Genomic DNA, 12,143 nt, shown 5'->3' on the forward strand with positions numbered 1-12,143 from the left:
AAATAGAATAGAGATTTTATTGTACTATTTGTCATTCGGTGTATGATTCACTCTCACCAGCATGTGACATAATATTGAGTCCAAACAAATCATAATACTATACATATAGCTCACACTAACCTGCCACGTTGACGCTGTGATTGATTTACTGTAAATTAAGAGCTTTTCCAGATAAAGAATGTTGTTTTAATAATAAGAATAATAATAAGAATAATATTGTTAGGTCATTTTATTGATCTGTGATTTCCTCATTCTAACAATGGAGCGTTCCTCAGCCAGTTGACTTTGTGGGATCCTGCATTTGGAACCCGTTACCCTGCCAGATGAAAATGATCCAACATGTGCCGTAAGGATGATTACATGTCACAGAGCCCTGGGTTTTGCTTCCCAGACTGTGAATGAGCCTCTGTCGCCCACAAGCTCAGATGGTCTCCCGTGTTTCACCAAAGACAGAGCCTCAGCGCCCCCTTTCGGTTGCATTAAAATAGACGACGCTTGGGCGGTGGCAAAAGGTGATTTCTTCTATTTTATTTTTTATTTTTTTATTTTTAAGTAAAACTTGGGTTGAATAAGAAGTCAATCATAGTTCATCCCCCATTTAATACACTTTTTTCCTCTCTCTCTCTTAACAAGACAGAATGAGACTCATGTCCTATAATCAAAGTACAGTATTGCTCAAACTACTACTTCATGATGTGTTTCCAAAAGCCGTCTTTATTAAATAACTATCACATTTGGGATGTAGAGTAATCATCATCATTTTAATATGCACTGATACCTCTCCATGGCACAAAACATTATAGAGTTTAGAAGAAATTATGCAACAGATAACCTTTAAAAATTGACTAAAAAAGCAACAAGTCTGTTTGGATATAAAGTACGTGTAAAAATATTCAATAAACTAAGTTAATGTGTGTGATACCCCAAGAAACTCTGTAACAAACACGACGCCTAACATTAACAACAATAAAACCATAAACCAACAAATTACTTGTGAACATTTTTTTTTTCTTTCATCCCTGCTTACCACGTACGGACGTATAAGTATATGCATAAAATGTGACCAATTTTTATTTCTAGGTGGGTGGCATGGTGGATGACTGGTTAGCCCATCAGCCTCACAATTCAAAGGTCATGGGTTCAAATCCAGTCTTCCTGTGTGGCGTTCCCATGCCTGCGTGGGTTTTCACTGGGTACTCCAGTTTCCTCTTACATCCCCCCAAAACATGCCTGGTAGGTGAATTGAACACTGAAATGTCCATAAATTCGAATGGCTGTTCGTCTATGTGTGCCCTGCGATTGGCCAGCAACTATTTCTGGGTGTACCCTGCCTTTTGCCTGAATGTGAATGAATCAGACAGTCTTTTTGGCTTTAGCAAGTGTAAGTGCATTAGCACACTCCTCAAGGTCGGTCTGGATTTGACTGGCTTCAGGTCGATCTTCTGGCCTCAAGCAAAGCATTGACGTGATCATTTTTACCTGCAATAAATAAATACAAACACCAAATGTGCATATGTTGATTATGCCAAGATTCTCAAGCATTCAAGTTATTCCTGCGAGACCCGCATTCATCTTTCAAGTAAAATGTAAAGGTATTGATGTGTGCTGTACCTCTGTGGGGAAATTGGATGAAAACTCTGGAGGGAGTTTCTGGTTTCTGACATCATCCCAAAGCTGGTTTACAGGGAATGACAAAATAGAGTAAGAACATGTCGAAAGAGGTTGAGTAAAAATCCTACTTATCTATGAAGACAATTACCACCGTTAGATTTGTTAGATCACACGTCTGTGCAACTGTACCGTATCTAGTCTCCACATAATGTGGCCGAGGCTGTTTATTTACTCCACTGGAAATACATTTTCTTTTAATAAATTCAACAATTTATGTCAAGTAAACTAGCTACCAAGTACACAAGAAATGCTAGATGTGCACTGGAATAAATTAGATAAATTATCTATCTATGACAACAAGAAGGCTGACTGAACTAAACGGATTCCTTTGTATTTCTTTTAATCATGAAAGCCCTCCGGTGCAGATAAAACTGTTGCTATGGCAACATTCTCTGTTATCTATGGTAGACCTACTGTAACTGCTAAAAAGCATCTAACTTTGTCATGCACCCTATTAAGCACATTGCTTGAAGTTGCCTCCACTATCTATAATACATATATTTGAGAGGTTACATTTTAGGACCACGGCTCAATAGTAGCTCAACTCACCTTATCTCTTTCGCAGCGGGTGATCATGCACCAGAGGAGCTCAAAATAAATCAGACCCAAAGCAAATATGTCCACTTTTCGGTCGTAAGCAATCTTCTGTTTCTGCAATAGATATAGAATGACAGACAGTTAAAAGAAAGTGAGCAGTGTATTAGTGAGTTTGAGTAAAACTTGATATTATGAATTTCACAATCATAGCGGCCCTCTGAGGATGATCACAATGATGATCAAAATTAATTTTAATTTGTGTAACACACATTCTTTCACATTTCTAATTAATTTTTGTTGCTACTAGTTAAAACTTTCCAACCAACGGAATTGAAAAATACTGTAATAAGTTTTTGTTTTTAGATTGCCAGTTGAAAATGGAAGCCTCCTATCAGAATAGTTAGAGACTTTCCCCTTAGATCGATAGATAGATAGATAGATAGATAGATAGATAGATAGATAGATAGATAGATAGATAGATAGATAGATAGATAGATGGATAGATAGATAGATAGATAGTGTCAGGTTTAAACACCATCTATGACATTTTTAAACTGCACAAATGAGGAGACAGACATTAAAATGAGAAAAACAAGGCCTTTACTTGTACAAGGAGAGATGAGCGAGAGATGTGTGCTCGTCACAATCCTCTAGCCCACTCTGACAAACATTCACATTTCTTATCTATTTCATGGAGTTCGCTAACAAATGGTCACAAAAAGAGGCGGAGAAATAGCAGCGTTGTGGCATCACAAATACAATAGTCATTAACACAGAAGACATCCTTTGATCACTAATCCTTGAATGCTGTCTCCTGTCCTGGTGTGAAGTTCTTCATTCCCGCATTCCAGACGTCCTTAGGTTGAATACACATACAGCAACCCAAACTGATAGTGAAGTACTGAGTATATGCTTTAAAATTAACTCCATGCAATAAAAGAGAAAATATGGAATAATATATACATAATAATCCTAACAGATAGATAGATAGATAGATAGATAGATAGATAGATAGATAGATAGATAGATAGATAGATAGATAGATAGATAGATAGATAGATAGATAGATAGATAGATAAGACGGTGCACTTAATTTCTCCCAACTACTTTGCTGTCAAAAGACACAGGCCACAAAAAAAAAAAAAAAATAAAATTGAGTGATAAAAATAATGAGAAGAATAAGGGGCAAGTTTGATGTTGGAATGTTAAAAAACAAAACAAAAAAACAACTACAAAGTAACTACTAGATATTGAAATCCTGATAAACATGACAATGATGATGATTGATGATGATGATATCTCCTATTCACAAAATTGGATGTGTGCAGATTTTCTCACCTGCTCAGGCGCCATATAAAATGGAGTTCCCTTGTACACGCTTCTGTCCTCACTGTCAGTATCAACAGTAACTAGGCCGAAATCCCCAATCTTCACTGTTTTATCCAGCCCAAACAGGATGTTGTCAGGCTAAGCGTTCCGAAAAAGACAAATATGGACAACAATGTTGGTACCCTCACGCAGAGAAAGAAAATCCTACAATAATAACTGAAATAACTTGAAATGTCTGATTGTAAATTTACTACATGTAGAAAGTACTGGCTTGATTGACTCAATGTTGAAAACCTCCTCTGTGTAACAGTGGAGCAGATATTTTGGAGGCTTTCGAAATCAGGCCTTGCTTTTTTTTTTTTTGAGTCCAACAAAATTATTTTTAAGAACAAATTAATGAACGTAGCCTGGACAAAAATGATGGTACCCAGAATGTAATATTTTAGTCAAAGACCTTGAAGAGAATCACTGTAGTCAAACAAACTTACATTTGTCTCTTCTAATTTAATACAGTGACCATTGTGGGTTTTTCTTCCACAGAAGGGTACCAACAATTTCATTCTCTTGTAATACCTTACATTCACTCTGTAAAAAATAAACTTCACTCACCTTCAAATCTCTGTGTATTAACATTTTGGCATGAATGCATTCTACTCCTGAGACTATTTGCTGTACAATTTCAAAACTGCGTTCACTTCTTTCTGAAGACGTCACATTCTGAGTGTTCATCTCATCAATCCAATTTCGAAGGGTTTTAGTGTCACACAGCTCCATCTGAATATAGAGGAACCTTGTAGATGAATTTGCGATAGACCTGCAAAAGAAAAAAAAAAAAAGTAATTCAATCCTTGCGTGTGTCGTTAATATAGTCTGGAGAGAAAAAACAAACTTTCTGAAGACTCACTTGGCAAAAAAGCCACATTTTCTAGCAGTATCTTCCATCCAACAAGTGTAGTATCTTACAATGTTGCTGTGCTGAAGATCTGATAAAGCCAAAATCTCCCGTAAAGATTTTCTAACCAAAAAGATGACAGCTGTTTAAGATGCACTGCACGTGCGTTGCGCAGCAGCCACATAAGCAGAACGTGTGCATTAACTATTTTTGTGAACAGAGACTTTACTTACTCTTTACAGCCAACAACCTTCACAGCATAGTTCTTTTCCTCAATCTTGTGTTTTGCCTTGAAAACACAGCCAAATGCTCCTTTACTTATGTATTCTATACAGTCAAAGTCCTCTTCAAACCTGTTGAATGTGACAGAAAACTGATGCTATCAGTATCTAACCTTGTCACAGGTAAACACATTCACGTAAAACTCACATACTGTACCTTGAACTGGCTAACTGTGATCTCCATTGACTATTATCTTCACGTTCTTTAAAATCTCCACTCTTTATATCCTTAATGAACACATTAATAGAAGGAAGATGAAACAAAAAATATATTAAACATTAAGTTTCAATTACATTTTTATTTATTTTACCTGCTGTCTATTAGTGTTTGGGAAGATTGCTGCAATTCTAAGGAGACCAAAAAAAAAAGAAAAGAAAAAAAGAGGAAAGAACAGCAGAAAAAAATACATTTTAAATGATGTCTTGTGCAAATATGTTTATGTAGTTTCATCCAAGTTGAACTCAGATGGTGACTTACTTTCTTTTGGGTTTGCAGTCTGGACTTGGACCCTTGGGTGGAGAAAAGTATACAACATACAACACAGTTCTTCAGATTAGACTCACTTGACCTATTAAATTTTATTTTTAAAGAACACCGTCTGAAACATTTAATTTTCCCTGATGCAGTATACATAACATTTATTGAAGTTGCTAATAACACACCTGATCTTTAGGAGAAGACTCAGCAAACTCTACTGAAAAACTGGGGGAGTGACTCGTACTTTTTGATGATGCATTATTAGGGGATTCCCTTTAATAATGAAAAGACAAAAAAATTCTGTGAATCAAACAGTCAATTTTGAGGTATCATTCAGCAACTTACTCCAAGTTTGGAGGGGACATCATGCTAGCTCTTCTGATGCATGCAGAGGACCGCACGACCTGTCAGAAAAAGAATTATGATTATGTTCCACCTTGAAATTCCAATATAATGTACTTACAGTGTCAATTATGATTTTAAGAAACGACAGCAGCAGAAGCCAGTAAACAATACCTCACTGTCTTCTTTTTCAAGGGCAGAAAGAGCCAACTGAGCAGCGGCTTGCCTGGCTTCTTTGATAGTCTTTCCCACACCCACAGGGTAGTCCTTGCCATCAATCACTAATTTGTAGGAAAATCTGTGGAGAACATTTGAACTTATTAGTATAAAAATTGAGATTCGAGATGGCGTATTCTTCAGTGCCTTTGGAGGCTTGGCCTTACTTGTGGTTATGAGCTGGGCCAATTCTCTCTACTTCAATAAAATTAGGGGTGCGATGTGTTTTCTGACAGTAATGGTTGATAGCTCCGATATAATTGATCTCAACAAAGCCATCATCTTCAGTCTTCGAACTTGGTGTCTTGTCACTGTGGTAAAAAAAGACATAGAAAGTTTAATTTATCAAATGAAATCAGGTTAGTCCACTAATTTCAAACACAAATGTGCCATGGTTTGTGCTCACCACATCTCTGACATGTCCTCCTTTTGTTGATTTGAAGAATCAGAGGATTTCTCACTTTCACTCTGAAAATAAATACAGTATTTTTGATAGACTGATTGGAGTGGGCCTACTTGGCCTTTTGTGGCAAAATGGTAACAATCCAAAAACATAACAGTAGTTCTTGTGAGATTCTGCAATTTCCTTAGCAGACACTCTGGAACATTAAGCACAGATATTTTGGGAATGGGTGCTCAAGTTAATGTGATATTTATCCTGTAAAATAATAATTAACTCATTCACTGCCAATGACGACTATAGATGTCAAAAATAAAATAAAATTAAAATTTTAATAAAAAAAAAAAGAAATTTCAATTTAGTTTTAGTTATAGTCTTCTGACTAAATATAATTAAAGCCTTAGTCATAACTTAGTCGCCTGATTGTATTTGAGTTTTAATCCAACTTTAGTCGAAAAAAAAATAAGGAGCAATTTTAGTCGACTAAATTGACTTCTGCAGGTCGAGACCCAGTTTGTGGTCTCAGTAAGACCAAGACCAATCACTATGCACGATGGTAGCACTTAGCAATGAAATTGTTGTCATTGTTGTTATTAATAACAATTGGGATTAATAACTATGAATGAAAATAATGTATAACTAAAACTAAATTCAAATTTCTTGTCAAAATTTGCACTGGCTGTTTGCTTGGATTTTTGACGTCTATAGTCGTCATTGGCAGTGAATGAGTAAAAAAAAAAACTTCTGTGCAGAGGGTGCACAATTCTTACAAGGACTCGAAAAACACTTGAGGGGAAATTGATGACAGAATGGGTGATTTTTTTGTTTTTTTGTTTTGTTTTTTAATATTGATGACAGGAGAAAAAAATGGCTCCAGCAGAAAGGGCACTTTTTTTTCATCCACGGCAGAAGGGCTGGAGCAAGAACAACACTATGGGTATATCTGTGCACTTACCTGCGACGCTTCATATATGGCATTATATGCAAGCTTAGCAGCTTCTTCCTTAGCTTCCTTCTTTGTCGCCCCAGTAGCATCAGGATATTCAATCTTCCCAACCAAAAATCTACATCTTAGGGAAAACAAAGCATTACATTAACAATTCTGCGTTTATAATTTGGCAGCATTATTGAGTCTTACTGAAAGGACTTGTATGATTCAGGTCTTGTGGACTCAATACATTTGACAGGCATCTTGATTTTCTGACCATACGCATAGAGCCAGGACACGTAGTCTTTGATTGTTTGGCTGACTGGCCCAATAGAAGCCTCTGATGTATGCTCCTCCTGTCAACACAAAACATACTCTCCATTTAATACAACAATGTTATTACCAAAATACATAAAATGATGTATGCAATCTGCATTTACCTTTTCCATTAAGATTTTTAAAGCATATTTGGCAGCTTTCTGCTTGGCCTCCTTTTTACTATTTCCCACACCCTCTGGAAATGCTTCATCGTTAATAACAACTCTCATGGTAAATCTGTGATTAAACAAACAATAACAATTGACACAACCACTGTTCTGTACACTTTAGTTGAAAACCTGGAGTTTCCCCCCCCACGAGATCACTTTTCAGTAGGCTATTGGTTAAGCTAACACAACCCACATACTGCATGTAATGCACTCGACTCTAATTATTTTCAACTCACGTTTTAATGTGATCCGGACCATCGGCTCCTATGTCCTCATACTTCGGTTCTGAACGTGTTCTCTTCTGAGCATATTCGTTCAATTTAGCTACGTAATTTTCGGGATCCATCACAAAACAGTACCTACAACCAAATGGAGCATTACATAAATTATTTACATTATAATGTATTTAGTGTCATAGCCCATGCAAATTCTCAGCACCTATATATTAAAAACATACACACAGTCACCGACGTCGATCTTGAGTTGTCAATGAGGCGCAGCATATAATAGGTTTCGGTTTCGATTGCTTGAAATGAAAACTTCCTGCTTCTGCGTGGTGCCTTCCCGTATCCGTGCAAAAACACAAAATTCTCTAATACAGTACACACAAGCAGTCAGCGAGTTTACTCCATGCCCCGTTTGCAAATACAACGAAGGGGCAATGGGGCACGTTGTTACAGGACGTTGTAAATCTGATCGATGGGCGAAGTTAGGAAAACTTAGACAATATGGGATGATGAGGATAACTTTTGCCCGTCCACCGAGAACTCGATGTAAACCCGGCCCCCAGACATGGGACGGGGCGGGGTCATGTCAGAATACCCCAATACCCATACCCTTTTATGGTCATCTTATGACATCACTTCCACCCCCCTCCCCTCTGCAGCGGCACAAGTCCAGACATGTTTTAATGAGGGTCAATCGCAGGTCAAATATGTAACATGACAGTAAGATACACCGCCACTCTGCGCCTGTGGTGCAGTCATTGATCTTGGTGGGATTTTTTGCTCTATCACTAAAAGTATACGCAGTTAAAATAGGACCTTAAACGTTACTCACACCAGGTTGCAGGATGACGTGATGCAGATGGAATGTCCACGTGATTGCCCAAACGCAGAAGATTGGGGTTTCAGAAAAAGGTCATTTTTTTTTAAAATGCTAATGTTCATAATCATTTGCCGTTTGTATTGTCTCTCCCCTATAAAACAGGGTTAAGGTCCTATAAAGTTTCACAAGATGGGAGAATAAAGAAAGAGAGATCTTCAACCAGTCCTCTTCATGTACGCTCCGAAATCTTCCAGCGACCTGGGTCGTCTGAGTCGTCCCCTCTGTACTATCTTCTTACACCCCCCCCGCCACAAGTTTTCAATGGAGTTGAGGTCTGGGGACCAAGATGGCTAAATGGGAGGAGCTTGATTATGTCTGTTGAACAATTTCTAGCATGTTCCGTTGTTCTTCTCCAGTGCATTCAGAGAGAGATGTGTTTTTGTAACAGATGCTTTATTAAAAGCGTAAAAAAACATTCACAACTAATAACATCTATCTGAATGAATCATATGATCTGTGCATGTCAAACATCTATAAAATGACTAACAAGCCTACTCAAAGTTTTTTTTTTAGGGTTGTAGATTTTTTTATTTTTTTTATTATTACCAATTAATTGACTCGTGACACAATATTTTTTTTAGATCAGTAAACCAGAAAAATATTTCAATTCATTAAAAAAAACATTTGTAAATATACATACAATGCATATAATAGGAATTTTAGGCAAATTAAATTTAATGGAAATACTGACATATTTACAAGAAATCATGGTACCGTACTTCTTCTTGTTTCTCCATTTAAATAAAACCTTGTTACAGAGAGAAGTTAAAAAAAAAAGAGAAAAAAAGTATAATATATGATAGGATCAGCTCCCTCTATACATCATTACTTTGACTGCTTGTTATTGGCACTTTTACAATGGAGAAGAGTCCAGATTTGAAACTATTGCACACTATATGTATTGATTACGTTTATTCATGCTCTGCTGCTGTATCCCCAGGACAATTCGAGAACAGGTCTTCCTCATCTGTAAGGAGGAAGATATTTCACTTTATCAACAAAATGAATAAAACAAAACATTTTTTTTATTTTTTTATTTTTTTTTTAAAGTGATGTTATGAATATGTTCAAGCCTACCATTATAGGCCGTTCCACACCATATGCAATAAAAATGGATCCCTCTTAAATAGGAAGTCAACATTTGCAGTTGATCAAAAGGCTGTAAGAGACAGATAGATTAAGTGGGATAGATAATCAACTGAATTCTATTAGTTGCAACCTATGACAGTAACTGTATATTATTAACAAATACTGTACAATTATCTAAAAAGTAAACATGCACCAATATGACACTTATGGAGTGTTGGTAGAAGAGCTGGATGTTCAGACGGTTTTGGAAACAAAGGGGTACCTCTCCACCTCGTACTACAGTGGAACCCTGCATACTCGCGGTTCGGCACATTTGGATTCACATATTTGAGATCACATTTGGATTCACATATTTGAGATTTAAAAGAAAAAAGTTCAATATTTTGGGTTGTCTCGCCCATTTCCCACCGTTTTTTTTTTTTTTTTGTAGAAAAGGCTAATAAAATGTTAATCTGCGTTTTTTGGGTTTTTTTTTTTTGCTAAAGAACTAAAAAATTGTTTTTCCAATCCAATGCATTTTAAAGAGCGTCAAATCCGTCAGTTATATGCTGACATTTGCTATTCATGGGCTGACCCGGTGCCTATCTCCTACGAATAGCGGTGGTCCACTGTATAAACATACACACAATAATCCGTAATACCAAATTGACTGTAGACTTTTGGTTTGGACAATATATATATAAATAATAAAAACTTACTGTTAATTCCAAAATCTCTTCTTCGTCCTTTTCTTCTTCCTGAAGATGGTCTATCTCCTCTTCAGCCCCAACTTTAGGCCAGTACCATTCCTCCCTGGGAACTGTGATGCCCTGAAATGCAATAAAAACAAAACCAAACAAAACACACATTTAGACACAAAGAAAAACTCAAGTGTTCTTAGTGAATTCCAGTGAATGTACAGTGCCTGTCATTTTTGCGTATGCACACTGTATGTACTGGTACATCATTTTCTGTCTATGATGTCCAGATTATCCAGCGCTAGAACCAATTATTCTCAAACCTTCTGGGAATCCAATTGCTCACAGGCTCGTTGACTTCGTCGAAGGTCACCTTCAATTTTTCGCTCCTCTCTCTCTGTCCTTACTCTTGACCTTGAAAGGAGACAGTGTGAGCAGTCAGATGATGAAACACTGGCATCGTAGGATGGATGAGTGCTCAGAGCCATTCGTCTTCACCTAAAATCTTCCAGAGATTTGGTCTCATTTTGTTGTTTGGCCTGTACTTTCTTTCGATACTGCTCCAGTTCTTCCTCAGCTTTTCTCTTCTTTGCCACTTCCATTCCGATGCCACCTCTGTCTGGTTCATTAAAGGACAAACACAGTTAGAAATCATACAATAACTTGTCATTATAACGCACAAATAATAGAATGCCTTCTTACCAGTTTTAATATTCAATGGGATTGGATCAACTCTGCCAGCCCCTAAATTGGTAAACAATATTATCTTCAACACATGCACAAAATACAGCAGCAGATCAATTTTCAGGAAGTCAGATAAGAAAACGTACCTTCTTTTCCAAGGCCTTGCCCAGCTTTGTAACCCATTTTCTGCAGAAGTGCAAATCCTTTATTGTTATTACTGATGGAGCTCTGTAAAGCTGTTTCACGGCTTTCCTTTTCTTGCTCCTTGAAGGTTTTTTGATGGTTTTTAATGTTGGTCTCTTTGTGCTTTTCTTCCCGTCTCATTGCCTCTTTTACTCGCCTCACCATGGTGACACCTGGCTTGACATCTTGTCTGATACAGAAGAAAAAAGTCGCTGTTGTGATAACAACAAAATGGCACTTACAGTAACTGGGTGATGAAAAATTCCTGTTGTATTTCTATGTGTATACTTTAACAGTTTGAGGATTAAGATTTAAGATGTTATACAGTACTTGTATTATACAAGGATAACATTATCTTAAACCTTAAAACCCCTTCATATACAAGTTGTAAATGATGACCAGGTTTATAAGGTTCAATTCGTTGTATTGTGTTCAAATATATATATATATATATATATATATATATATATATATATATATATATATATATATATATATATATACATACATACATTATTTTACAGCGTGTAAGGCAGTACAAAACCCAACAGCATGTCCACACGCGTTTAAAATACCAATACCATCCAAAACAACACTTACATTTGACTGAGGAAAGCATCGGACATGTAATCATCTTCCTCATCAGACATTGTAAAGACATTAAAAAAAAAAAGAAGTAAAAATTAATACGTAATCACAGGATTCCTTATTAATACTCCACCAGCACCGTGGGTGTGTGAAGGGATTAGTGTGTTTTGACAGTGGTTCCCGGTTCCGCTAATGTTTGGTCCCTTACATTAACCTCCGACTAACAACAAATTGAACCTTAATATTTTAATAC

General features: G+C 36.7%; 2 protein-coding genes across 2 annotated transcripts; both read right to left on the minus strand.

Annotated features, from left to right (window-relative positions):
• Positions 1-693: 693 nt before the first annotated feature.
• On the minus strand, positions 694-8,322 carry eif2ak2 (eukaryotic translation initiation factor 2-alpha kinase 2). The gene is made up of 20 exons (XM_077495905.1): positions 8,001-8,322; positions 7,799-7,921; positions 7,515-7,629; positions 7,285-7,430; positions 7,102-7,216; positions 6,153-6,214; positions 5,914-6,057; positions 5,705-5,828; positions 5,534-5,592; positions 5,374-5,461; positions 5,189-5,220; positions 5,022-5,058; positions 4,868-4,938; positions 4,663-4,782; positions 4,442-4,552; positions 4,147-4,351; positions 3,547-3,675; positions 2,221-2,322; positions 1,612-1,674; positions 694-1,479 (listed from the first exon to the last, which is right to left on the minus strand). Exons 1-20 carry the CDS (start codon positions 8,063-8,065, stop codon positions 1,354-1,356), a joined length of 2,037 nt encoding a protein of 678 aa, XP_077352031.1. The 5' UTR covers positions 8,066-8,322; the 3' UTR covers positions 694-1,353.
• Positions 8,323-9,319: 997 nt separating this feature from the next.
• gpatch11 (G patch domain containing 11) lies at positions 9,320-12,088 on the minus strand. Its single transcript, XM_077494573.1, has 8 exons — positions 11,903-12,088; positions 11,266-11,492; positions 11,138-11,179; positions 10,934-11,054; positions 10,759-10,849; positions 10,457-10,567; positions 9,747-9,828; positions 9,320-9,636 (listed from the first exon to the last, which is right to left on the minus strand). The coding sequence occupies exons 1-8, from the start codon at positions 11,950-11,952 to the stop codon at positions 9,581-9,583; spliced, it is 780 nt and encodes a 259-aa protein (XP_077350699.1). The 5' UTR covers positions 11,953-12,088; the 3' UTR covers positions 9,320-9,580.
• Positions 12,089-12,143: the final 55 nt, after the last annotated feature.

This window comes from Festucalex cinctus, chromosome 14 (assembly GCF_051991245.1).
Source record: "Festucalex cinctus isolate MCC-2025b chromosome 14, RoL_Fcin_1.0, whole genome shotgun sequence".
NCBI classification, from domain to species: domain Eukaryota; kingdom Metazoa; phylum Chordata; class Actinopteri; order Syngnathiformes; family Syngnathidae; genus Festucalex; species Festucalex cinctus.